The sequence below is a fragment of the Pelecanus crispus genome, chromosome 8, assembly GCF_030463565.1.
Source record: "Pelecanus crispus isolate bPelCri1 chromosome 8, bPelCri1.pri, whole genome shotgun sequence".
NCBI classification, from domain to species: domain Eukaryota; kingdom Metazoa; phylum Chordata; class Aves; order Pelecaniformes; family Pelecanidae; genus Pelecanus; species Pelecanus crispus.
This window is the reverse complement of record NC_134650.1, coordinates 2,315,289-2,343,066: the sequence shown is the minus strand read 5'-3', so window position 1 is coordinate 2,343,066 and position 27,778 is coordinate 2,315,289. Positions and strand designations below refer to the sequence as shown.

General features: G+C 50.0%; 1 protein-coding gene across 1 annotated transcript in view; it reads left to right on the top strand.

Annotated features, from left to right (window-relative positions):
- Nucleotides 1-27,778, top strand: part of PDLIM4 (PDZ and LIM domain 4) — a 55,818-nt gene that overhangs the window by 24,742 nt on the left and 3,298 nt on the right. Inside the window, exons 3-5 of the mRNA XM_075715374.1 lie at nucleotides 3,371-3,455; nucleotides 21,415-21,593; nucleotides 24,519-24,676. Coding sequence (XP_075571489.1) covers nucleotides 3,371-3,455; nucleotides 21,415-21,593; nucleotides 24,519-24,676 — 422 coding nt within the window. The remainder of the gene's footprint in view (nucleotides 1-3,370; nucleotides 3,456-21,414; nucleotides 21,594-24,518; nucleotides 24,677-27,778) is intronic.

Here is a 27,778-nt window from a genome sequence, read left to right as displayed (position 1 = left end):
CCTGCCGGGGACGTGGGCACGGGGGTGTCCCTGCAGCTGGGATTGGGGGGTGAGCTCGGAGCATCAGCTCTTCCGCAGAAGCTGCCCGTGGCTTCACTCTTGGGCAGTCACCTCTTAATTATTTTGGATTACCTCGTATTCTGCCGTTCCTGTGGAAGAGGACTCTCCTTGTGTAAGCATAAACGCTCATCAAACATGCAACCTGCATTTCTCTTTGAGGCTGGTGTTTCTCCCATGTAGTTAGCGACAGGACGAGAGGAAAGGGGCTCAAGCTGCGCCAGGGGAGGTTTAGGTTGGATATTAGGAAAAATTTCTTCACGGAAAGGGTGGTCAGGCATTGGAACAGGCTGCTCAGAGAGGTGGTGGAGTCCTCATCCCTGGAAGTGTTCAACAAACGGGCAGAGGTGGCACTTGGGGACATGGTTTAGTCCAGTCTACCCTTGATTGGTTTAGTGTGGACTTGGTAGTGTAGGTGAATGGTTGGACTGGATGATCTTAAAGGTCTTTTCCAACCTAAATGATTCTGTGATTCTATGATTCTCCCAGTCCCCTTTGCTTTGCCTTTAAAAGTGCCAAATAGAACCTCAATTGTGCCGTATCAGCTTAATTTCGGAGTAGTTCAAGTGGAAGCTGGGGCGAGCCTGGCTTTGCTCAGGCCGTAGCTGGGAGCTGTACGAGGCTGTCTTGCTTATATACCGAAACCTTTTGGTCGCTCAAAAGAACTGATGGTGAAGCCTGGAGTTTAATCGTTAAAAGCACTAACTACAAATGGGCTTCTACGTGCAAACCTAAGTCTGGCCGTGTCTTTGATTAAGCATGAAGATGCCTGTGATGATGTTTATAAACACAAGTTTAGCTGCTTTGTGGTTCACCAGTGTGATCTTTGTTCATTTAGGGGAACTGGGATGCTCCAAGTAGAAAGCAGTAGGGTGACTGAATGCCGTAGCTTAATGCAGAGTGAATTTACCGTTACTGCTCTTATCTTCCGATAAGAGCTTTCTGAATCTCAGTTCTGATTTACTGGCGAATTGAAGTCTTCAGGGATCCTTTAAGCTGCGTTTGGCGCTTGGGCTCCAGAGCTGAGCGAAGGGGAACGTCGTAACTGCCCCTTCTCGGCGGCAGCGTGAGCATGCGTCGGGCTGATTCAATGCAGGGGAAGAAACCACGGAAATAATAATGGTGGTCTCTGCCAATGCAATTAGGCATTTCCATTGTTCTGGGCCTCTAGATGAAATTTGCAATGTGGAAGCAATATACACAGCGCTGGGTCGTGGCAAAAAGCGGGTCGGGATTGCTAGGAATGCTGCCATTCCTGGGAGGAACTGTTTCCTTCGTCCCACCTAAAACAGTTGGAAAGACCAACGTAAAGTGAATTGTCCCAGCCTAAAATCAAATAATTACAGAAAAGATAACTTGCCAGAACAAGACATCTAGCTATGAGAAAGAGTACCTTATTCCCAGTTGAAAAAGCTGTGACAGTAGTACTGAGTGGTGGTTTGGAACAAAAAAAGAAAAGCTTAAATCCTCAGGGGATGGATCCAAAGTGCATTAAAGCCAGTGGGAGTTGTTGCTTTTGATAGGTTTTGGATCAGACCCTGAATTTGGAAAGGTAGCTTTGTGTGCTGACTGGTTTAGATGTAAAATACCAAAGGTGGGAAAAAAAAAAAAAAAATCATCTCAAGAATTCCTGGCTTAAAACCGTGCTCCTTATTTTCCACAGTTGGACTCTGCCGAGAATTAAACCAAAGCTGAACGTGGTATGTGGCAGGGGCCGGAGTCCGGCGAGCGATCTGTGCCGATCGGAGCAAGACCTATTTTCATTAGTGGTGCATACGCAGATGGATAAACAGAATAGTTTGCACTTGAGAACTTTATCTTGTACTTTGTGGAGTTTCCATCTCCCAACTCAACTTCTTAGCATCCCGAAAAGCCTGCGTGTGTTCCTGCTGGACCTTGCCCGGGCACCTGCAGCTCCCTTGAGCCCGGGGCGTCGGAGGGGGCAGCCCCACCGTGCCCCCGGCCACCTCGGGGGGAAAAGTGACCAGGCACAGGGGAAAATCTTTGGATGGTGGCAGCATCCTGCTCTGGCTCGGTGGGACGGAAGGTGTTTTTGTGAATGGAAACTGGGGATTTTAAGAGTTTCCATCTGGCACCTGTGCTGAAAGGGTCAAGATGATTCATACAGGGTTGTGTAAGCCTTCTCGCTGAAAGGCATTTGTATAATTCCTGCTGTGGTCTAGTACACAGGCCTGCCAGGGAATGCAGATATATAGAGCTAGAACCATAGAACCGTTTAGGTTGGAAAAGATCTTTAAGATCATCCAGTCCAACCATTAACTTAATGCTACCAAGAGTATGTGTGTATATATGTGTGTATGTACGTGTGTGTTCAGAGATGGGCAACAAGGCTGGTGAAGGGTCTGGAGAACAAGTCTTATGAGGAGCGGCTGAGGGAGCTGGGGGTGTTTAGCCTGGAGAAGAGGAGGCTGAGGGGAGACCTTATCGCTCTCTACAACTACCTGAAAGGAGGTAGTAGTGAGGTGGGTGTTGGTCTCTTCTCCCAAGTAGCTAGCGATAGGATGAGAGGAAATGGGCTTAAGCTGCGCCAGGGGAGGTTTAGGTTGGAAATTAGGAAAAATTTCTTCACGGAAAGGGTGGTCAAGCATTGGAACAGGCTGCCCAGAGAGGTGGGGGAGTCCCCATCCCTGGAAGTGTTCAAAAAACAGGTAGATGTGGCACTTCGGGATATGGTTTAGTCTAGTCTACCCTTGATTGGTTTAGGTGGGCTTGGTAGTGTAGGTTAATGGTTGGACTGGATGATCTTAAAGGTCTTTTCCAACCTAGACGATTCTATGATTCTATGATTCTATAATGCGTATCTATATACAGGCACATAATCAAATAACATTTCAGGATTCAGGGCCACAATAAAGGGGCAAAGCCAGGAGCGTGCAAAGCAAGAGCCACCACAAGCCTGTCTGCTGGTTTGATTGGACGGAACTAAGTCTGCATCTTAAACGCTGCACGAAGTTGGTGCCTGTAGTTCAAGAATTGTTTTGAGCTTCGTGGCTTTAACAGCATGGAACTGGAATCTTCTCTATTTACCACTGTACTATTTCTGAGGATAATTTTAGACAAACACATATGTATATTCACTCTCTGGCAGGCCTCTATACTATATATATGTTTGGGTTGATTTTGTTTTGGTGGGGTTTTTTAGTTTGTTTTTTTTTTTTTTTTAAGAAGTTTGGGGTTTTGTTGCTTGGTGTTTGGGTTTCTCTTTTTTTGATGTTGTTGTTGGGTTTGGGAGTGTTTTGTTTGTTTGTTTTTAAAGCAATTTAAGCTGAGTTTACTTAATTTCCCATTGCAGAGCTGAAGGTAAGACCTGGTCACCCCCTGTTCTGGAAGATGGCAAGGCCCAAGCGTACCGGATCAACATAGAGCCGGAACCGCAGGTATGGCAGCGGCACCCGTGCACGCAGGCTGGTCTTCCAGCTCGCTTTTCTGGGGAGAGGAGATCCATATCTGGAATCTGGAAAGCCCTCGTCTCTGCCTGCAGTCCTGCCAGGGGTTAAGCAGTTTCTGTGCGTGGTTTTAAAGCACCGTCCTCGTTGGACTTTTCCGTGCAGGTCTTGCTGTGCTTCCCTTGGGCTGGTAAAGCCCGGGCACCCGGCTTAAACCCAGCTCCGTAATTGCCCTCCACCAAGGTGGGCTTTGTTGACTGGGCCCACCAGTGGCGCGAGGAGGCTGGGCAGTGGAGCGGGGGGAGCACCCAGCACCGGTCAGCATTGTTTTGATGGATCTATTGGGAGCCTTCCGAAGGGCGCTGCCCGATGCCTGCCCTTCCTGGAGCACAGCAGTGCCTGGGGTCTGTTTGCACCTGCCTCAGCCAATGTACCTTTGTCTTGGCTGCTTCCAAAATCCGCTGCACCCTCCTAATCCCATGGCAGTGATTCACTTCACGTGGTGGTGGATTTTTTTTTTTTTTTCATAGAATCGTTTAGGTTGGAAAAGACCTTTAAGATCATCCAGTCCAACCATTAACCTACACTACCAAGTCTACTCTAAGCCAATCAAGGGTAGACTAGACTAAACCATGTCCCAAAGTTCCACATCTACCCATTTTTTGAACACAAAAAAACATTTTTGGTAATGGTCTCCTCTCCAACCCCCCCACGCCATCTCACTCCTTTCTCTTCCTTCTCTCTGTTTTGCAGCTTGTCTCTTCCCTCTGTCTTCAGCTCTTTTCCCTGGACCCTCCTGCCAGCACTCTGCCTGCAGCCTGCCCTGCCTTCCCGCCCCGTGGGCTCCGAGAGCTGGGGCAAGGGCAGTGCCGTCTCCAGCAGCAGCCTGCTGCCGGGAGGTGGATGGAGCTGAACATCTTTCATACCCATCTCTTGATTAACAGCTTGTTAGAGAGGTCAAAGATGACCCTCATTCTCCTTTGGGTCCTCAAAGGGAAGAGGAACGGTGTCCACTCCTCCCCTTCTGCCTCCGAGTTGCCTGACTTGGGTTTTTGGATGTGCTGGCCCGTGACGCCTGCTGTAGAGGTATCTGCAGAATGAGGAGGAGATCGGGCAGTGGGGTGCTCCTGCTGTCTTGCTCCTCGGATGGGTGCTGAGCTGATATGCATGCTGCAAGCTTTCCCAGGGCACACGAGGTAATGGATGGCAGGACTGAAGCCTGCTGAGACTTCTGACTGTGGCAGGTTGGCCAGCCCCTCCCAGAGCAGTGCTGGAGGCACTGCCTGCAGGCTTCGGAAAAAAAAAGTACGTTGGTTCAGGCTGACAAAAAAAATCTTGCAATTGCCACAGCAACGTGGGAGTGCTCTTGTGCTGATGCTGAGCGTTCAAATATTGTTCATACGGTTCCCTTCTCCGCAAAGGCGGTTTGCGTTATGCGCTGTTTCATGAGAGCCTTTTCTTTGGCGCTCGCAAAGTGCCCGTGTGCAGCTGCTGCTGGCTTAGCTCTGCCGCTCGTTCCTAGAGGTGGCTCTTTGAGTGTCCCAACAAGGGTCCCGAGGCCCCCCACAACCCTGCGTCGGCTCAGTCCAGAAGGAATATAAGACCGGCAAAGGTGGAGAGGGCAGGTGACGCTGCAAGGAGTGGTGTTGGCCTCATTTCTCTTTGAGGAGCAGGGAGATGGTGCTGGCAGCAGAGACATCACCGAATGACAAGGACAGGGGTGAGATTCTCCAAACCCTACAAAGAGCGGACCCACGTAGTCACGCCTGTGACTGTTGGCCGTGGCAGCCCTGTGACAGATCAGCAGAATTTGCAAATATTTTGTATTCCCACCCAGGGAGAGCGGCTGCAGAATGGCAGCACCGGCAAACCCACCCCGGTATCGCACACGAGCAACTCGCGGGTCTGCTCGTCTTTTCCTGTGCTGATTGACAGAGCAGGGTGAGCTGTGTGCTTGCGCTTTGAGTTCTGGTCATGTTTGCTTCATTAATCAATTACAGCAATCTTTTCTGACAGATATTTTTTCTTAATAGACTTTGATGTGCTCAAAACCCTATGAATAATATTAAATAAGGACCAAATGTGCAGCGGTTCCGCTGCCAGATACAACATTTCTGAGGTTTAATGCCGATTGGATTTGAATCTGACTATTAATATATGTTACATATGGATCTTTTTAAAAATTAGACAGTTACATAGAATATAATGAGGGGGGTAGAGATGGATTTTCCTGAATCCAGACCTACACTGAAAATGTCTAAATCCGTGGAGTACTCGGTGGGTAAAGCAGACGTGTTTGCGGCAAGGCACCGAGAGAGGCGTATGAGCAAGAATACGCAGGTACAGACAGCAGGTTCCGGCTCTTGCTCTCTTTTTCCATGGCTGTATCTCCACGTTGTGTTGCTTAATGGCTCCATTGGCCTCCAAGAGAGGAGGTGGAGGAGGTACCATGCGCACGTTAGGGTATCCTTGCTGGGGTTGCAGCCTAGACGTGCTGGTTGACTCTCGCTCCCCAAACCGCCTGTGCCTTGAGCGTGGTTCATGCTGGCCGCTTGAGACACGTGCCAGTAGCTGTCCTAACCCCTCCGACTTGCACGGTGCTAAGGGTGAGCATCGGCACCCAAGAGCGCGGACCCTTGCAGCCGGCATCCTGTCCCCTGGGAGCAGAGATCCTGGTCATGGCTGAAGGCCCCTACGGAGCGATGCCGTGTGACCCGGCGCCGTCCTGTGCTCTATTCGTTCAGCCCCTGTAGCAAAGGTACTTCGTAGGTCGTGAGAAAGAAAAGACTCATTGTAAAGTAATAGCTTGGCTCAAAGCGTGCAACCTTTAGGTGCACTTCCTCACATCTGGAAAAAAGCAATCTGCTTTTGAAACACAGGGAAAAAAAAAATCTGCTGGAATTCTGCCCTCGAATCACAAAAATAGGTTTGGGGTTGTCCTTGAAAAGGGTTTTGAGAGTTTTACCCCAAGTGGCCTTTCCAGTAATGTGGAGCACATGTCTTTCCTTCCTCCAGGTTTTACTCTATCAACTTTTCCATCATATTGGGTAAAGATGTCTTGAAAGTCTTTTGACTTGTGACTACAGTAATTCTTGCTAGAGGCCCCGAAACATGTGAGCATAAGCAGAATGCCTAAATCCGTGCCATTTCTAGGAAAGCGTGTACACTATAATTTTAGTTTATTTAGGTGCAGTCTTTGTCTTGAAGGCAGGGAGGCTTGCAGTTGTCTTTTGTGCAAGAGAACTTGGAAGCTATGGACCTCTCCTCTCTTTCTAAATCTCTTGTGGTTTGTCAGTTGAGCTTTGTGGAAAACCCCTACTTGGATACCAAGAATGTAATCAATCCTCCTTATTAAAACTTTGATTAATGCCATGACTGCAGGGAATAACTGCCCTCACAACTGAAGAAGCTGGAAGTAGAGAGAGTTGCTTGTTCACAATTAGCAGAAATGACACTGAACCAGATGCTAGCGAGTCACCTTCATGAAATAATACTTGAAAAAAAGCAGGTTTTGGTTGGTTAAACTATACAAGTCCGTCCTTAGCAGCAAGCGTCTGTAGAGGAGGATGCAAATTCGGTCACATTCAAACTTGCATCTTAAATAACGAAGGGCTGTGTCTGTGTCAGACCCGGTCGTGGGTGACGGCGGGAGCCGGGGGGATGCTGCGGGGCGGCTCGGTGCTCCCCAGCCAGCAGCGCCTTCGCGTGAAGTCAGGGTTCCCATCGCACAGACATGACGTCACGGCTGACGTGTTGGGATCTCCAGTCTCGCCTTGCCGCCGGCTGTTTGCCCGGTGCCGGCGTTGCCGTGGGCCCCGGCCGTCCCTCCCCGGCAGACGGGGAGAGCAGGAGCGCCAATCCATCAGTTTCTGGAAGTCCCACTGTCTTCAGCTTCTTGTAGCATAAGCTCGCTAGTCAAAATACCGCCATGTGGTGCTAATAAAAGGAGAGGATGTTTGTTTTCCTGACTGTTCCCATACTGCCAGAATTGGCAGCTTTCTGGCCCAGGGGGGCTGGAAACGTGGGCTTCAGGCTGTGGGGCAGAGCCCCGTCTGCGCTAATTGACAGTAGATCAAGTGTCTGGGTGTGAGAATGATTGCAGCAGAAATTAAATTGGCAGCACGTAGCTGAAGCTGGAATAGGATGCGAGTCCTCCCAAACCTGGACGCTTGGCTAAAATAAGTTACGTGGGTTGGAAGGCTGGGTTTCCTCCGGCTGTCTGGAGAGGGAGAGGCACTTCCCGCAGGCGGTCCTCAGCCCCATCCCTGTGGGAATGGCATCCCAGTGCCACCCAGCTGGCAGAGCGGCACCCGTGTCGCTCTCGGGGGAGGGATGGGGACGGCGGGTCGGTGCTCCTGGTCCCGCTCACCTCGGTCCTCTCCTGCGCCATGAGCAGGGGCTGTCCAAGCCCGACTGTCCGGCTGAGGGGTGAGCTCCGAGCAGAGGAGAAGAGCTGGTCTTTCCATAGTGCAGGGGAGTTGCCCAGAAAGGATGAGAAAGCTGTTTCTGCTCATCACTTAAGGTTTGGGTTCTTTTTTTTGTTTTTTTTCCTATGATGCATTATTTCATGCTGGACACCAAATTCTCACTCTACAGAGATTCATGTTAGTTTGCTCTGACTACAGTCAGATGCAAGGTGTGCAGCTTGCATCTGAAAATACCAACCAGGATGGGGTGAAGAGAAGGAACTGGGGCACACTTGCGTCTACCATAGCTGTTCAAGCAGCCTGAACCAGGCAGTGCGAGAAACCCAATGCTACGTGTAAGCCAGGCCAATGGAAATGCAAAAATACCTGGATTTGCTTTGTTAGAAGTAGCGTTGTCAGGTGGGCTCAGGTCTGTATGGCCACGGGACTGGGTGCGCTGGCTGACCCGGCTTCCTGGTGCCTGGCTGAAGACCTGCTGCCTCCCATTGCACGTGGGCTCTGTGGCATCGTTCCCGTGAGCTTTTCCTACCTGCCCTGGCCTCAGAAATAGCCACCTCGTAATTGTGTCAGTCTATTATACTGCTGATCATACTTGCTCCTAATTTAAAAAAAAAAAAAAAAAAAAAAAAAAAAAAAAATCTCATGTGGGCTTCAGGTGTGAGTCTGAGCCTCTGGTGTCCCAGCTCTGGGCACCTGGGGACAGCAGTGGTGTCCTGCAGCGGAGCGGGGAGGGGTTTGGTGCTAACTTGTCCCTTAGCACCAATTTTAAAAGTTTTTAAAATGTCTTAAATATTTTCCTATTTATTTTTTGTTCCCAGTCGATTATCGTTACTCTTTTTTATTAGGGCTGAATGACTCCCCATTGATCCATTGGCTCCAAGTATTGCTTTAAGTTCTCAACGGGTTGGTGTCGTGCAGGAAATTTTCGATGTGCGTATTTGCAAAAGCACGGCATAGGCCATACTTATTTCTGTGAACCAGGGGTTAAAGCCTCCTCGCTGAAGAGGTGGAATTTCCTTTCCCAAGGTGACTGACCTTCCTTCCTCCCTCCCCTGGTTGGCACGGCGGAATGAGCCATGGCTGATCCAGGGAAGACTCCCGCCGGGACCCCCGGCTCCCCCATCGCACCAGCCCTCGTGCGGGCATCGACTGGTGCTCCCGGGGTAGAAGGAGAGGGAAAATGTCTGCCTCGTACTTTTGGGAAAACAAAGGATGAGATAATGCCCTGGCACGAGACCGGGTTCCCGTCGCGTGGGAACTCCCAGCGCGTTGTTTGCGGGCTGATTTAATAGCAGAAACATGCTGAATCCTGATGGCCGCTGTAAGCGGCGTCCGCTTTGAACTGCGGATACCCGGGCAGCGTTTCACGCTCAGATATCAGGGGTTTGTACGCCACCAAAACCTGCTCATCTAATTTACTGGGTGAAGAGGTTACACTCGAGTTGGTGTTTATTTTTTTCCGTGATATAATATGGAATCATTTGAAAGCAAAGGAATTTTCTCAGTACCACTGTGATGTGTCGAACTCTTGTAGCTATGACCTTTTATGTGAAATCCTCTATATACCTCTTCTATAAATCAGCATCTTTGTTAAGTGAGCTTCAATAATCATAGAATCATAGAATCATCTAGGTTGGAAAAGACCTTTAAGATCATCCAGTCCAATCATTAACCTACACTACCAAGCCCACTCTAGACTAATCAAGGGTAGACCATAATGCTGGTATATGAAAGAAGAAAAAACAATCTTAGGTTAAAGGAAAAAAAAAATGTGAATGGAAACTTGAGAATAGTGTTTTCTTCTGTCCAGGTAACTTGAATAGTTTGTTCTCATTGAAGATAAATAGGAGCTACACTGGAACAGTAACAATGTGGTTTGATTTAGGGCAAAATAGAAAATGCTGTTGGATAAGGAGCTCACACAGATATATACCGTGTTATTTTACTTGATAACATCAGTTTCAGTGATGACTCTGTTCACACAGGTGAGGAAACCGCCTGCCTGCGTACTCAGAAATACCGAGCGTTTGTTCGGAAGCGCACGTGTAGTTCGGCGTTTCTGTGTATTCACTGAGGAAAAATAACTTTCCCCATTTCATTTTCCCTTGTTGCTCACTTAAGATGAACGAATCGCTCTTTGCAGTCGCTTGTTTGACCTGCTGGGGTGACAGCGTGCGGAGGGAGCCCTCCCCGAGTGCTGGGGTGCAGGGGGAGGGGATGCTGGGGTGCAGGGGGGGATGCTGGGGTGCAGGGGGGGATGCTGGGGTGCAGGGGGAGGGGATGCTGGGGTGCAGGAGGGATGCTGGGGTGCAGGGGGAGGTGATGCTGGGGTGCAGGAGGGATGCTGGGGTGCGGGGGGGATGCTGGGGTGCAGGGGGAGGCGATGCTGGGGTGCAGGGGGAGGGGATGCTGGGGTGCAGGGGGGATGCTGGGGTGCAGGGGGAGGTGATGCTGGGGTGCAGGAGGGATGCTGGGGTGCGGGGGGGATGCTGGGGTGCAGGGGGAGGATGCTGGGGTGCAGGGGGAGGGGATGCTGGGGTGCAGGGGGGGATGCTGGGGTGCAGGGGGAGGGGATGCTGGGGTACAGGGAGGGGATGCTGGGGTGCAGGGGGAGGCGATGCTGGGTTGCAGGGAGGGGATGCTGGGGTGCAGGGGGAGGGGATGCTGGGGTGCAGGGGGGGGATGCTGGGGTGCAGGGGGATGATGCTGGGGTGCAGGAGGGATGCTGGCTGTGGTCCCCGAGGGATGCCGGCTGTGGTCCCCCAGGCTCCTTGCAGCCAGCCAAGTGGCCCAGGGCCCACCAGCTGCCAGCACAGCGGCTGAAGGGGATGGGGTGAGGGCAGGGAGCAGCTCTCAAAACTCTCTTTGGCAGGAGGGGTCCGTAAATGGCAGCCAGGGCTGTTCCCCTGGAATGCTGCGCTCCGGCCGTGGAGAGCTGGCATGTCCCACGGGCACTGCAGGGCTTGTTCGTTAGCAGAAAAGCCAGACATGTTTTTGACTCAAGCTGAGTTTATCTTCTTTATTAATGAGTGAGAGCAAAAGGTTGGGGCATTCCAAAATGAAAACCAAAAATATTATTATTATCCTATTGCCTTTGTGGTGTTTTCTTGTGTACCTTACCCCGGCTTTTACAGAAAAAGACTTGTACAGATAAGCCACACTGATGAAGTAGGCATCTTTTGGGTTTAAACACATAATGTTTCTGTAATCTGAAGCTTAGCTTGTTGCCAGCAATGCTTTTTTCTCTCTGTTACCTGCTGGTAGTGGTTATGGAAAGAAAATCAGAAAATGTGATATGATAACACCTGAAAATGCAACAATTCCCCTAACTGGGAGTAGAGGAGAGCGACAGTAAGCTGAAAAGGATGAAATCGGGACGTTGCCTGTTAGTGTCAGGCTCACTGGGTTTGCTCTTTAAGCCAAATGCCAGATGGTGAGAAAAGTGATTTAATGGCAGCATTAAACAGCGGCTCAGTCAGGTGGCACTTTTTTTTTTCTTTTATTCTATTATTGTATTGCAAAAATACCTTGAGGTTCACCAGTGTTTATTTTCTATTAATAGTCATTAGCTTTTCCTGTATGGATGACAGTTAAATACTATGTATAGCATACGTAGAAATTCTTTTATTCTATTATTGTATTGCAAAAATACCTTGAGGTTTCACTGATGTTTATTTTCTATTAATGGCCATTAGGTTTTCCTGCATGGACGAAAGTTAAATACTACATATAGGATACATAGAAATTCCTTTATTCTTAGGCTTCTTCACCTAGTCTAATTTCTTCTAAAATTAATTATCGCGAATATTAGTTCTGGTCACTTGTGAAAGTGTGGCTGAGGCGGTCGTAGGACTGTGAGAGCCAGGGATGCTCACGCCTAGCCTGCGCCTTAGCACGAGTTTATTGTGGTACTGCGGTGCAGTAGTTGTCTAAATGAATTTGCGTTGCCTGCGTGGAAGGGCTTTGCCTGCAGAGCTTGGCCCGAATGCATTTTGAAAACGCAGCCGGCATATCCTGCGCTCTCCAGTTCAGCAGAGCGTATGATCCCCGGCTATCTGGCTTTTTTATGAAAGTGTTAATAAAACCAATACACTTGTGCAAAGCCCCCTTCTGTCTGCTTGTTAAACCCCCCCCTTGCACCCTCGATATTAAGAACATGCCCTCTACACTGGAGCAGGTGAGATAAATGGAAACACATTTTAATCATTCTTGCCGGCCTTGGGTAACTTTTTTCCATTGCTGTGGATTTTTAAGAGAGTGCTGGGGAGCCGCATAGCTTAAGGGATAAAGTCGTGGTATTGCAGCTCAGGTCCCTCCTGAGCTCTGGAAGTCCCGTGGGGGCCGTGGCTTCTCCCGGCGGCGAAGCTGTTTGCCGGAGCCGCTGGGAGCCAGCAGCCATCAGACCATGTAGTTAGTGATAGGACGAGAGGGAATGGGCTCAAGCTGCGCCAGGGGAGGTTTAGGTTGGAAATTAGGAAAAATTTCTTCACAGAAAGGGTAGTCAAGCATTGGAACAGGCTGCCCAGAGAGGTGGTGGAGTCCCCATCCCTGGAAGTGTTCAAAAAACGGGCAGAGGTGGCACTTGGGGACATGGTTCAGTCTGGTCTACCCTTGATTGGCTTAGTGTGGACTTGGTAGTGTAGGTTAATGGTTGGACTGGATGATCTTAAAGGGCTTTTCCAACCTAAACGATTCTCTGATTCTATGACCCTTGCCGGTGGCCAGCAGCGTGACTGTGCTGAGCTGGAAAAGCGTTTGCTCCTTAAGCAGGGTCCGTGTAGCTTCCATCTTGCTGATTGTGAGAGGTTCTCCCTGGGTTTGATGTATGCTGTCCTTGCATCGCACAATATATAGTGCAGAACACGCGCATGTGCAAATACAGAGCTGGAATATTTTCCTAGCTTACCCTAAAACCACTTTTTCTTTTTAATAACACCTCATTTTACATGACAGAGCTGCTTTTTCGTGAGAGCACTCCTTCAGAAAGGGGTGGGTGTCCTCCTCCTGGAAGTTCAGAAATTCCCAACCGTTGTTTACGAATGGTTTAGAAACTTCCCCGTCCACGCAAACACGTTTCGGATGACTCTTGTCAAGCCTGCCATAAGACTGTCAGAAGCAACACATCATTTAAAGCTAGTCGGAAATGTTCAGCTCTTACCTCTCTGGTGCTGTCACGCCTGCTCCGGTGCTCTCAGCGGCTGAGCCGCAGCCTGGCACCGGCCCCCACCTTCTCCCATCAGCTCTGCAGGGCTCACTTCCCAGCTCCTGGAGTTATGTGTTTATGGAATCGCTCCTGAAAAGCAAAGCCAGGCTGCGGTATGTAAAGGTCTGCGCGTTTTGCTGTGGAAATGGGGTTTTGTGGTTAGGAGTTTGCGCTGATGGGAGATGGTGGGGCTGACCTCAGCCTGCTCCCTGCCGTAACGACAATTAAACAGAAAGCAATGGAGGCTTTCATATAACGCTTTGCCTGCAGGGGTTTCGGCAGAAATTGCGGAATGTAATACAGAAACAAGCGCTTTAAAATGAGCCTGACTGCTCCGAGACCACGAAGCTGAGGAAACCTTAGCAATGCTCACAGTGGCTGCATCGCTGCTCACCTGGACGTGACCCACGGGTGTTTTTCCACGTGTCCGAGACCCGGCACGAGGCCGTGGGCTCATTTTGAGCGCCTGTCGCGAGATCTCGCCCGCTGTGCGCTAACAGCCGTGCCTTCTCAGGGTACGGACCGTCCCGGGGACGCGGGCGGGCTGGGGCTCGGCCGGGCTCCAGGTTGAGTCATGTTTCACGTGAACGTTGTCTGCGGCCTTTTAACTACAAGACCATCTGATTTTAAGGGTTTGGTCTCTTACTTGGAGAGATCTGAGAAACGAATTTGGTGTTTAGCTGACGACTGGGAAAGTAGTGTAGTAAGAAGGACGTGATGGATAAAGTTTTTCTTCAGACTGTGGTATATGCTGAAAGGGGAACTTGGCAGAGTGCTTGAAATCTGCCTCATAAAATAATGCTCCGTTCATCCAGCTTCAGCAAACTAGACCCAACCTTTTTTTCTTATCAGTTAATCTTCTGAGCTGAGCTAAATAGTGGGATTGTACTTAGTAGAGCTTTTTAAAGTTAGATTGAAGCCTGCTTACTCTGTAAAACCAGCATCTCAACAGGCCCTCTGAACTGTGCTCGTAGGGAAATATGTGTTAAAGTGTGTGTAGCTTTTAAAATTTATCCTTTTCCCCCAGCTTTGGGGACAGCCTTTGATATAAGAGTTCGCCATGGGACTTCCTTCGAGGCAGTGAGCTGGAGAATCGATCCCGCTGCTGCGGACACTGGCCACGGTGTAAATCTGTTATTTGCATTCAGATGAAAACGGTGCCGTCCGTCCCATATAGCTCCTCTGTGGGGTAATAGTAAGATTTCCATTTCTGGGACTTTTGAACCAGTTGATCAGAGACCTAGCAATGGCTTTGCTGTTGAAAAGCTGGGGGGAGGAGGGGAAGGGATCGCTGTATTGCAGTTGTCTTCTGTGCAGAGGTTGAATTTCAGTCTTGAGGGTGTCGGGGTATGCTAGAATACGTCTGGGTGTCAGGATGTGCTAGAATATATCTTCAGGCTTAATTGCTTGTCACGTTTGCATGAAAGAGGCCTTGCAGCAATGAAGGCGGTAAAATTTTGCCCACAAAAAGCCCTCTGCCAGGAGAGGTCAGATTTGGGCGCTTGAAGTCCAACTGTACCCCTTGGGTCAGAAGAAAAGGCAGCCATGGGCAGAAATTGCACCTTTGCTTTAAAAATCCTTGCCTGTACCCTAAGCCTCTCTCTTGCTGCCAGGTCTGAGCTAGTCCCGAGGAGCCCTGGGCAGCCGGCAGAGCCAGGCGCCCGTCGGAGAAGCCGGGGAGTCCATCACCAGGGTGTCTGGGCGCGTTGGACAGCAGGTGCGGTGGGAACGGGTCTCAAAGTGCTGCTCAGCCTTGCAGGCTCCGCGATGGGTTTGCTCTAAGCCAACCTTCCTTCGGGAAGCTCTTGAGGCAGGTGGTCTGATGATGTCCTGATAACGGTGACGTACGAACACCATCCTGGCTCTGCAGAAAAGTACTCTTGCCCTCTTCTCTTCCATGGTAGGCAGCTGAGGGACCGATTCCAGGGACACATCTTTTAGCCATATATTGCAGAGGCGGTTGGAGAAACGCTGGCGGGCGCTCCGCAGAGCACAGCTGGGCTCAATTACCAAAGCTCGGAGCGAGGGAGAGAAAAGTCAAGCGTCGGTGAGGAGCCGGAGCGCTCGAGCTTGTCCTGCTGCCACCGGAGGACGGGCACAAGTAGCCAAGCTTGTTCACAGGAGGTGCCCCTTCAAGGCGACCCTGTGCCTAAGGGATGCTTTGACCTCCTGGTGCACAAATAGCAGCGCTCACGTCCCTAATTCGGCATTTTGGCAGCAAACGTCTAGCTGATGCTGATGGATTGTGTTCTCGTTTTAGGAAGAGAGTGGATCTGAAGTACATCAAACAGAAAACTGCTTTCGGCTGAGCCAAGCCATTTATGACCTTCAGCTCTGTTTAAGTCTGACGCAGCACGTGTTTATAACCGAGAGCGGGACTGGATCCCCTGGGCTTAGGAAAATAAACACCGTGCAGGCGATCCCCGCTGCGGCTGGGTGCCTGTGCCGGTGGGAGCCGGAGCTGCTCCTGGTCCTTTCCCTGCAGATCTTCTCCCACTGCACAAGTGGGCTCCAGGGTGGATTTGGAGCTTGGAGGTGTAGTTTCGGAGGTGTGTTTGGCTCTGTGCTGGTGGGTCTGCTCCCAGGGAAGGTTCCTCAGTTATGCCATGCTGCCATTGCTCAAAGCTCTTCCAAATCAGGCCATGGGTGCAGGTGCATACATGGAGGCTGTAGGAGCTAATGTTGACCTCTCAAATTAGCAATCTTCAGCTTTAATCTCTGTCTGATAGTCTGGAAAATGAGATTAATTCTTTTGTTCGTACTTCTGGCCTTTTAAGGGTCTAATTTAAAACACTCTGAAGTGGATGAACTTTAAATGCTTTGGATCAGAACATGAAGTCTGATGTTCTCTAAAGCTGTGTCTAAAACCTGTGGTCTCTAGAGCTAAAGAGTGGTATTTTAAGAAGTCTGAAAGGACAAAGAGGGCATTTTGCAAAATATCAAAAAAAAAAAAAAAACCAGCTATGTTTTTTTTTTCTTAAGAAAAAGAAATTGAGGCAGCAAAATGGTCAAACTTTAGGGAAGCGAGGTTGGATGTATTTCACCAAAGAGTATCAGAACACAAACACAAGTTCCCAAAACTCTTAAGAAATCGCGTCTGGTATAGCATGCTCTGAGCACGAAGGGCGGTTCACTCCTGCAGCTCTGCAGAACGCAGCCCTGAAGAGCATGGCCGAGGCGGCGAGCACGGGGGACTTCTCCTTGCCAAGGGATGGGCTTAGGTTTAATCTGTGAGTTGAACTCTTCCCAGCTTTGGATCCCAACGTTATTCCTATTAAGCAGACAGCTGAAACTGAGTGCTCGCCTTGATGTATTTTAAAAATCTAAAGAGATTTATGCTTTTTGTTGACTTGACAAAGGTGGTTGCAAAATATGATAAACTCTCTCCAAAAGACACAGGGGCTGAGACTGATTTTTCAAACCTTTTAAAAATTCCTGGTTGGCCACATGTTTTCCTACTTATGGGAGCGCTTATTTCAGCAGTGATTAGCTTGGTAGAAGTTTTTAATTTTCATAGAATCATAGAATCGTTTAGGTTGGAAAAGAGCTTGAAGATCATCCAGTCCAACCATTAACCTAACACTACCAAGTCCACCACTAAACAAATTAAGGGGAGAGTCATAATTCATTTCATGTTTCCTGGCTTGGTGGCTGGATTATTTTTTAATGAAAGGAAAACTGGGAATCATTAAGATTAGAAAGGATCTCTAAGATCATCAGTCCAACCATCAACCCAACACCCCCATGCCCACTAAACCATGTCCCAAAGTGCCACGTCTGCCCGTTTTTTGAACACATTTTTGAGCCCTCTGTCCTATTACAGGATAAAAATCCTGAGGGATGTAAGTGCCTCAATTCAGCTACACCAGTGGAGTCAGGGGCACAGCTGTAGCGAGCAGGCAAAGCCTGTCTTCTTATCCATTACCTAGAGTACGCGTTAGCTGTGTGGTGGAGCCACAGAGTATATTTGTGTTTCTGTTGAAATCTTCAATTTTCTTCTTTTAATGGTCCCCTGTATGCTTCCTGAAATTGGAAACTACATGTCCTGCGAAAAGCATTTGAGCTTCATTGCTTTGCTGATTGTGCTCGTTGCTTTACTGGCTGTGTCCAGGCATCACGCTGCAGCTAAATGAAATACCTTCAGGTGATATAGGGGAAAGAGATTTGCTAATAAGCAGGCATGGAACAGAGGGACTTGCTAGAAATTGAATAAGTGCTTGTAGAAGAAGGAAGGTAAAAAGCTCTCCCTATTCCGGCTCTTTGAGGAATTCCCAGGATTAAATCCAAGCAACCTGTCATTCAGCATCTTTCCCTTAAATACAAAAGGAAAACTGTTCCTTTCGTGCTCTCTGTGCTGCGTTGTGTAGTCAGGACAAGGGCCAGGCATCTGAAAACCAGTTAAATTTCTCTTTTCTCCTGTCTTAATAAACGTTGGCAACCAGGAACGTGCTTGAGACTCTGTATAGAGCGAGGTACCGCTCAGTGCAAGCAAAGTTGATGGCATCTGGCTGTTAGTGTCCAAGGGTCAGTGGAAAGAAACGCAGTTGCTCAGGCACGATAGCCAACGCAAAGTTGCTGATGGGCACTTTATATCCCTACGGCAGCTCCGGGCGAGGCGCTGCTTGCTGCCGGTGCTGCTCCTACCACAGCTATGTGTGCACGCCTGCCCCAGCTCCCTGCGCCTCCAGCCAAGAGAAACACTCCCGTACGCCATGTCGCGTTTTCCTTCTACTGGAGATAGTTCCTCGGGATATAAATACTGTATCAGGAAGGGCAGCCCTTGCCCGTACGTGATAAGGCACGGGCTGCGTTCGTGCAACACCGATAAATGCATCTTGAGGAGGAGGAGGTGGCTTGATGAGGCCATGCAAGGGGTGGCCAAGGCAGGTGCTTGCTGCAGTCATCTTTTTTTCATTTGCGGTGGCTCATTCTCCTCCAAATAATCCCTTTTGCTCTGCTCATTCCTTCCCCGCGGTGGGAAGGGACAGGCCGGGGGTCTCCAGCAAGGTGGTGACCAAAGAAGATCGGCCTGGCTGGGCACTGGCCGAGGGCACTCGCCGCACATCGTGCTGCGTTGGTACTGCAGCCACCCCCAAAAGCACCCCAAAACCCACCTGCTCCCTGGGACTGGGACTTCAAACAGCTGCTTTCTGTCCCTGCCTTGTGTTTATCTGGTGTGGGACGGCTGCGTGAATCGTGTTTGCCAGGAGTGGGGAGGCCTGGGCTCCAGGAGCTCCAAATGCTGCGTGTCAGGAGGTTGGTTACGCTTTGTAATTGATGGTCCTAGAAGGCAAGCATGAGAAAACAGATTGCAAGTTTCTGTTTCATATGCTAAAAGAGTTCTCCTCGGTGAAACTTCCCAGGCCAGCTCTCAGGAAGGGTTTGTAAACCCTTAATTTAAGAGAGGCCATAAAAAGCAGGGGGAAAAAAAAAAAAAAAAAGGCAGCAGAGAAAAGCAAATTGGGTCCCGGAGGGGGGAAATTTTTTCTGATCTTGAATTTGAGAACTGGAAAGAAATCCATCTGGTTCTAGGTTTCTGAGAACAAATGCATGAGTGTTTTGCACAATGCGAAGCTTTGCAGAGGTCTCATGGGAGAACGCTGAAACAGCCATCTCAAAAGATGACAGAAAGGAGACCGAGCTCAGTCCCAGGAGCAGCTTGTTGTGCAACAGGAAAGTTGCGTAGCAGAGAAACGGAGAGCAACAAGGAAGGCAAAGACTGGTGTGCTCTCAGAGGGGTAAATACTTTCTGTGTGTTCCCCACAAAGCCAGTAGCCACCCTTGACATGAAGCACAGCTCTCCAAAGCCTGCGAAGAACTTGGTGGAAAAGGCTGAGGGACATCCATTGCTTCATCCCCGTGGGCTTGGTCTGGTAGGTGCTGGGGTAGCAGGAGCATTCCGGTGTCCGTCAGGCGGAGCCTGTTGATCCCTATGGATGCTGCTGGGTCACCCGTGGCTTTATAACATGGCTGAGGAGGCACAAGGGTGAGCTGCCACCACCACAAGCATCCTCCTCCCGCAGGGATGGGCAGCCGGTGGCAACCGGGGATGCCGAGCAGCTCGGCAGTGCAAGGAGGGCTCTGAAACGCCTCGCTCCCATCACCGGCCTTTCACACCTTTTGGAGAATGCCCAAGCAATAAGTTTTACCTTTACAGCAGGAAGGAATGGCCAACGCTTTACAAACCACCTCGGATCAAAGCAAGTCCGTGGAGGTTATGGTCTCTGGGCCCTTGGATGGAGGAGGTTTTCATTCCAGCAATAGGTGCCAGCCCCGTGCTCCCCGGCGGAGGGTCTGAGTGTCCCTGGAATGGCCCGTGGGGCCGGAGGAGAGGAGAGCAGGGGACCCTGCCCTCTTCGTGCAGGCAGAGGCTCCGGCCACCGCTTCCCTCGGAGTGAGTGCACATCTGGGCCCTGAGGCACAGATAATTAACGATAATGGCTTCTTAAAAGCATAACTCTGGCCTGCCAGGCAGCATGGGCCATTGCTTTTTTTTTCCCCCTGAAATGTTTATGATCCTTCTTTTCTTCTCTGTGTCACGGCTGAAAGTGTTTTCTTTATTTCCCTTGAAATCATAATGTAAATCTGGGAATTGGAAGCCCATAGCCTGGTTGTAATTTTTGTCGAAGAATATAGATTGGGGAACAGTTAAAATTATATTATTCCTGGCAGCAAAATTCCTTTTTTAATAGATAATTTGAAGTTCTTATGTTGGAAGCAGTTTTCCCCACGTGTGTGTGCATGCACGGTGTGCAAGGAGCAGCGCCGAGAGGGCTCGGGGCGGCCGCTGGGGTTTTCGAGGCGGTGGAAGCGCCGGGAGCTTGCCGGAGTCTGCAGTTTTTCAGCTGGTGGCAGAAAAAACCCTCCAAGGCACCATCTTGCAGTTCTTAATTAAGCCCGGGTTTTATCAATGGGAGTTTTGCCTTAGGAAGAACTGAAGGATTGGACTTTCAAGGTCTTTTTCTAGCAGGATCTGGTTTTTATTTCTCTTAGCTGTTCATTTTTACAAGGCTTGGGAGCACCAAGTGTTTTCTGCTATGCACCAGTGATAGACATTTGTTTCCAATTAGTATTTATTGGATTATTTCAGTCAAAAGTAAGCTTTGTATTAGAGCCCCGCAACATGCACCTTGTTATTTGTTCACCGGACGATGTTTTCTTTTTCTGCTTGGTTTTGCATCAGCGTCGGTCTGCTGAAGAGCTGGTGCCAGGCAGCATCGCTGGGGATCTGCCCTGAACCAGATTAAACCGATTAAACCAGATTAAACAGATTACAGCCTCTTATACAAGCATCTCTCTCTTCCATCGGTACGGGCATGTTTCTGCCTCGCATGGCTGGAAATAGCAGCAGCCGGCGCGTGTCCGTAGGCTGTGTCTGGCTTTCTGCTGCTTTTCCCCAAAGCTGGAATTAGCTCCTCTCTGGGAAGGGGCTGCTGGGCGCTGCCCAGGCTGAGCGGTAGCGGGCAAAGCCTGGCTCAGGTGGCTTGCGGCAAGATCAGCAGTGGGTACGGTTGGATTTATGGGTGTGCACGGGGCTGACTAGCAAAGCTTTGGAAAAAACACATAGGTAATGGTTTATGTAGGTAAAATAATATGGAAACCTTGCGTTTTAATGGCATCCGAGTTCCTGACTTGAGGTCATATGACAAAAAGATTTCTCTAGTTTTGCCTTGGGAATTAAAAAGCCAACGAAAATATGAATACCAAGCTAAACCCTTGACCGATGCGTTTCTCGCACTGTTAACGACTGATCTTATTTTGGGAAAAAACCTCCCGAAACGAACGTGGATCTTTGTGGATGAGGGTAGTCGCAAGTAAGTGAAGATACCGGGACTGGCCCCTTGGCTTCGGGTCTTGCCCAACCTGTACGCGTAGCTGCAGAGCCTGGGTTTTATCATGTTTTCCTAATGTAAATTAGGAATGATTGCCCCGAAGTCAGGAGAGCAATAAGTGCTCTTGGAGTGATGTAACGTGAAATGAGAAGCAGACTCGCAGCCTTTCTTTTGCGGAAATAACAAATATGCTTTTACAGGAGAATACATGCAGAATACTTGGCAGTGGCTCGCCGCGGAGAAACGGGCAAGTTCATTTGGTCGGAGACCGAGGAACGCTGCACAAATTCAGCAAGATTTAACTGCAGGTCAAGCCTGCATTTTCCTTTTCCTGCTGCATATCTCTGTTTTCCATAGTACCTATAAAATATGATTACTGCAAACTGTCCCAACGCAGCCTTTCCATGAAGAACTATATGAAGAACTATAAATCTCAGGTCGAAGAACTATAAATCTCAGGTTTTTTTCTCCTTTTTCTTCTCTTCCAGGACAACGGGCCTGCCCAAAGCAGGAGGCCGATGCCCCATGGGGCTGGTGGCAGCCCCATGGACACCAAGCAGACGCTGAACGTGCAGCATCACCACCCGACCCGGCTCTACGCTAACAGCGGCTCCGAGTCGGCTCTGCCAGGCCAGCTGAGCGGGCTCCACATCGCTCCTGCCCAGAGGTAGGACCAGAGCATGGCTCGCGCTCTGGGTCCCGCTGCTCTTCATGCAAACTCTATTTCAGGGCCGTGCGTTGAGGCTGTGGAGCTCCAGAGATGCCAGGTTCAGCCCCTGCTCCATTAGTCGAGGGTAGGTGGGAGGGGGAAAAACAAAAAAAGGGAGTTTGGAGGTCCCAAGTTCTGAACAAAAGGGCCACATGTATGTATGTAGCCACTGCAACACTGACTTTGAGATTGTGATGCTGAAGCAACGTTCACCCATTTATCTTGGAGATGGGTAAAGGTTTTGCAGATCCACGAAAGATCCTTCTATTGCTGATGGGCATGGGTAGATTAGCGGCACCAGATCCAGTCCCCAGGCTGGGATTAATGCCAGGGAGTCTCACGGACATTAGTATCCTGGTTTTTTGAAGTATATATTCAAGGCGGGGTGGAGGGGGTTTTGCGCTCCTAGGAGCAGCGATCACACTTCCACAGACCCCGGAGCAAACACTTGGCCTGGGAGCTGGAGGTATCCACAGAGAAAGTTGACCCCAGGAAACTTGGGATGTTTATAAATGTAAGAACCGCTCGATGCAGCTGTCTGGGAGGCTGGGAAATAATGCTCGTAGGAAAGAAAAAGCTTTTGTGTAGCCAAGAACAGTTTGGGTGGATAACTCGGACTTTGAGACGGGCCAGGTTGTGGACTGCGATGCTTTTGCATGGCTTAGGCTGCTGCTGATTTATGCTCCTCCAGACTGGCAAAATATTCTGCAAGAAAGTAATCTCTGTATCAAATACAAAGAGCAAAGAGAGTTTCTTTTCAGCTCAGGAACTCTGTGCCTGCACGAATTCATATTTCAGTGACGCTGCGAGCCAGCTTATTCCCTGTGCTGCTCCAGGAAAGTTAATGAAGTTGGAAAGAGGACAACCGCACGAAAAATACGGAGACCAAAATCTGATGTTATCTGCGTGTGAGCGCAAAGCCCGGAGATTAGCTTGGGTGTTTGAGTAGCATTGGGTCAGAAGTGCGTTCTCTTTGAATTTGTGCTTGGTCAGGCCGGACTGGTCAAAACCTGGCCTTTTGCACTGAAAATGTGTGAACTGACGTGCGAGGGGGCTGTGGCAGGGCAGGCGGGGCACATATGGGGGGCTTGGGGGGGCCGGGAGTTGTGGGGATGGGTCCTCAGCTGCCTCGGCAGCCCCAGTCCCTGGCAGCGGCACTTCTGCCATCGTCTCGAGACGTCGCAGCCGTGGGAGAAGCTGGTGGGCTCCTCCCAGAAAACAGAGCTTTGGCTTTTCTTAGAAAGTGAATTTTGTTTGGGTTTTTTTCCTTTGTTTGAAAGTGAATATTCTTTTTTTTTTTTTTTTTTAAGCGGGCGTGGATATAAAGCCGGCGGAGAAAACGAGTCAGCTAAAATGTATTAAGCTGTCTGACAGGGTTCAGGGCTTTTGCTATTTTTATTGGGTTTAGAATGACCTCGATGACCTTCTCCTTCAAAAGGAAAAGGAGCCCCTACCCCCAAAGCTGTGCTGTGGGGCCTCAGCGAAGCACAGCAGCACTTGAATTTGTCTCTACTCAGCAGGACTTAAACACGTACCCAAAATAGTTTTGATTCCAAACTACGCTTTTCATGTTTTGATGTATCGAATGAACCGGAATAATGGTTTAAATCACTATTTCTTGCCTGTTGTACCCCCATCACGCTGCATACAGACAGGGAGCAGCTTGAGGTCTGGATGCTGACGGTGGGCGCGTGGTTGCGGGGGGAGTTATGGGGCTGCACTCGCGTCCCGTCCTCGGTGCTGCGCAGCCCGGTGGGGTGGGTTCCTCATTTAAGCTGTGGGCTGTGTCTGGCAAATGGGTCTTTGTCGGGGTTCAGCCCCAGGCAGCAGCTCAGCACCACGCAGCCATCGCTGCCCCTGCCCCAGTGGGATGGGGAGAGAATCGGAGGAGTGAGAGTGAGAAACACTCCTGGGCTGAGATAAGAACAGTTTAATCATTGAAATAAAGTAAAATAGTAATGATAATAGTAACAGTATAATAATGATAATAATAATAACAATATCCAAAGCAGGTGATGCCCAATGCAATTGCTCACCACCCGCCGACCGATGCCCAGCCAGTTCCCAGCAGCGATCGCTGCTCCCCGGCCAACCCCCCCAGTTTCTATACTGCCCATGACGCCGTATGGTATGGAATGGCCCTTGGGGCAGTTGGGATCAACTCTCCTGGCTGTGCCCCCTCCCAGCTCCTTGTGCCCCTGGCAGAGCCTGGGAAGCTGCAAAGTCCTTGCCTGGCATAAGCAGCGCTGAGCAACAACTAAACCATCAGCGTGTGATCAGCATTCTGCTCATCCTAAATCCAAACCACAGCACTGTGCCTGCTACTGGGAAGAAAATTAACTCTATCCCAGCCGAAACCAGGACAGTCTTTTAACGCAGTCACCTACGGAAACGCTGACTTCCAAAGCGGCTCTTGGGGATGCTAAGGGGATTTGCTGTCCTGCCTGTGCCTGGCAGCAGCACGCGCTCTCCCCATGCCGGATGCCCTAACGGCAGTACAAGGGCTGGGTGGATCTCCTGGCTCTAGGTAATTAATGAAATGTATTGTTTTACCCTTTTTTTTTTTTTTTTCCCCCAATAAATTCCATGTGTGGCAGAGCAATTTACAGCACTTGTAAGCAGCTGCCTTCTTTCCTGAAGGCATGTGGTAACTGGGCCAGCCCGAGCTGTGTTGCTCAATCGGAGCCGAACAGGGAATGAGTTTAACTTCCCAGGTTCAGTGGCTCTTCCCGGGACAGGCGTACCTCCAGGCAGGGAATCGCATGGGAACAGAGAGGTGTTTAATTGAATCTGTGGGAACGCGGAGGTTTCAGTACCTCCTTGACAAGCTGGCAATTGCAGTTTGTATTTGACTCGAGCCTTTCTTGCTTTTCTTTAAAACAGCCTCGACCCCTTGAAGTCTCTCCCACGGAACAGAAACGGGATTGATGTGGAGTCGGATGTCTACAAGATGCTTCAGGATTATGAAAAGCCCGTTTCGGAGCCTAAGCAGTCCGGGTCCTTCCGATATTTGCAGGGCATGTTGGAGGCTGGCGAGAACGGTAAGGAGGTTGGCACCCATAGCGTGTCCCAGCAAGTCCCCTACACCTCCCCACGACCAGAGCTGCGGCACCGCACTGCTGCAGGGCTTGAACCATCATTCGGTGCCTCTGCACCCCGATCCACCGCCCCACGCCCACCACGTTGCTGTTGCAGGCTGAACCTCCTTTTCCGAACCTCCTTTTCCTTCCCTTGCTGAGGTCCAGACGCTTGAGGAGCCTCTGAAGGACCCATCTGCGAGAGCTGATGGGGTGCGTTTGCAAACTCCTCTGCTCTGTCACTTCACCGCACGTGGCTCCGGTGCTGAGGCGGCTCAGCTCAAGGCGGGAGGGTCCAAGCACCCTGTGAGGGGCAACACCCGGAGGGCAGGTTTCAAATCAGGGTTTCAGATGCTCAGGCCAGCATCTTGGAGGCTTACCGGATTTTGTGGCCGACTTGAGCATCGTGTGAAAGTTGGATTTGACAGACAGCTTCTGTGTGGTGGCTGTTTTTCTGGGATCATTTATGAAATGTCGTGGCCTAAAGCGGTTGTGTAAGATCGCCGGTGGAGAACCGTAGGCTTGTTTGAGTAAATGGCATTTGCATAAGGACGTGGGATGGTGCTCAGCAACGCCAGGATAGATATCAGGAGCTCTTGGCTCACTTCTCAGGTCTGTCACAGCTTCCTGCCTGTGTCGTTAACGTGGGCAGGAGCCAAACCCGAGCATTAAATAAGATGATCTCCAAACTATACATTTCAGCTTCTTTTTGTTTGCCTTTTAACCTTAAGTCCGTTGGGGCTTTTATGTTCAAACTTTCAGGTTCCTCTTTACAATCAGTCATTAGGGCAAGACTCTTCTTTCTGCTTCCTTCCAAGAGCCTCGTACTCCGATCATGTGAATCCAGGAACTTAGATTTTATGGGAAAATACTAACTACTGCAAATCTCATTACGAAGCTGTGAGAGGTAGCGAGTCAGGCTGTTGCATTTCAGTTTCTGTGTGTATAAAATGATGGAGACCGATCTTTGACTAGAAGGATATTGCTTCTTGCTTCACAAGAAGCACGATCGCAGGAAACTTCTGAGCGTCAAGAGTTTCCAGCAATTTTAGTTCTCTCAGTAGTACTTAGGCATGTCCACAAAGCATGAGATAGGATCTGCCTTGGAAGTACAGGGTGTAAATATTACAGCCCCTCCTAGGCTGGCAGGAAAATGGGTGTTAATTACAAGTTCTAGGTTGTACCTTCAGGTCCTTCACCGAGAGCAAGCACAAGCAGCTTCCCAGCGAGGCGTCTGCTGCACCCCCAGGTCTCCTCGGTAGGGACAAGCAAATAGGAAGCGTTTGCGTTAATCCCAATTAATAACGCTGCTGCCCCTCTTCCTCCCTTCTCCGTGCCAGGGAAAGGGAAAAAAACCGGAGCTTTTCTGGTTTGCTGCTGCCTCCCCTTGCATCCCACGGCCCTGGGGTGGCAGAAGCCCAGGAAGGGAGAAAGAAAAGGGGGTGGGCTGGGGAAGGGGAGGACAAAGAGGTGCCAGGAGAGTCCCCGGCCACTGGGACTGTCCCAGCCAGTCCTGGACCCCTGCTCGCCCTGGCAGTGTCTCAGCAGCAGCCCATTGCTGATGCAGCAGCGATCGCTGCTCGGGGACGGGCTGGGCATCAGTCAGCGGGTGGTGAGCAGTTGCATTGTGCCTCACTTGCTTTGGATATTCTTTTATCATTATTATTAGTAGTATTTCCTCTTCCTCTGCTGTCCTATTAAACAGCCTTTATCTCAACCCACGGGTTTTACTTTTCTTTTCCCACCGGGGAGGCGGGAGGCTGAGCGAGCGGCTGCCTGGTGCTTAGTTGCCGACTGGGGTTAAACCACGGCAAGACGTCACCTCCCGGGGCTCTGCCACCGAGCCTTTCCCTCTCGGCACTGCTGGGCAGAGGGGACGTGCGACTGGCTGCAGGCACAGTCTTACCCTCGCCTTGGTCGCTACGATGCTGTAAGTGTTTATTTCATAAGGGATGAGAAATTAAGTGAAGAGCATCTCTCCTGGCATAAAGCTCTGCGACGTTTCGGCACGGTTGAAATCCCTGCGAGCGTTCCTGCTAGGTTGTTTTACAGCTTCCACCCCGGCTCCTTTTTCCTTAAGCCTAAAATTACACGGTTTTGCCTGAGCCTGCTGTGTGTTGTCCTTTTAAAGGCAAGATCTCCTCTCCTGAGGAGCTGGGTGTCTTGGGCAATGACCTGTTTTATATGGAAGGTGTTTCTACTGGAAGCTGTATTTTCCTCGGCAATGCCAGCTCCATCCCACGCATGTAAGGAGCAATGCTTCGTACTGGGGATCGGTGGAGGCTGGAGGAATCCCAGCAGCCATCTTCCCTTGGCGCGGGAAGGATGAGCACTGCAGCCGCAAACGGGGACGGTGATGGTTAAGATGGTGGAGTTAAAGCATCTCACTGCCTCGCTGGGGACCGTAAATTATAGAATCATAGAATCGTTTAGGTTGGAAAAGACCTTTAAGATCATCCAGTCCAACCATTAACCTACACTACCAAGTCTACTGTAAGCCAATCAATGGTAGACTAGACTAAACCATGTCCCGATTGAGACTGTGGGCTGTAGAAGAAAATGATCCGTTGTTTGGGAAGATGGGAAGCAGCCCTCTCTGCAGGGCTCATTTTGCTGTAAAATCTCTTTTTTTTATTTTTTTTTTAATTTTTTCCCCCTACCTACCCCCCCCCTCGTCTTTTAAGCAGCTTATCCAAGCGCTCTGTCTGAGAGACAGTGACAGCTTAGCTGTTAAACGTTGGCAAATGAGCGTGTCTGGACCAAGCGCGCCGTATCTCACGCTGGGGGAAGCCAACAGCTTGAGCGGTTGTGCCGCTTCATTCCCAGCAAGGCAGCGGAAGGGCTGGACAGGCGAGCTTGGCTGGAGCCAGCTGAGCGCTCGGAGGGTCCCCGGGGTGCAGCAGCCCCGCTCCGCTCCTCGGCGGGCAGTCTCACATGTACCGAGGCTCTCAGCATCTCTGAATATTGCAGTCTGTCTTGGGAAAGCGGGATTTGGTGGGAGATTAGTTCTTTTTGGTTTTATTCGCTTGGCTTGGGACCGTTGGCATCGTTGGATCAGAGCCACGG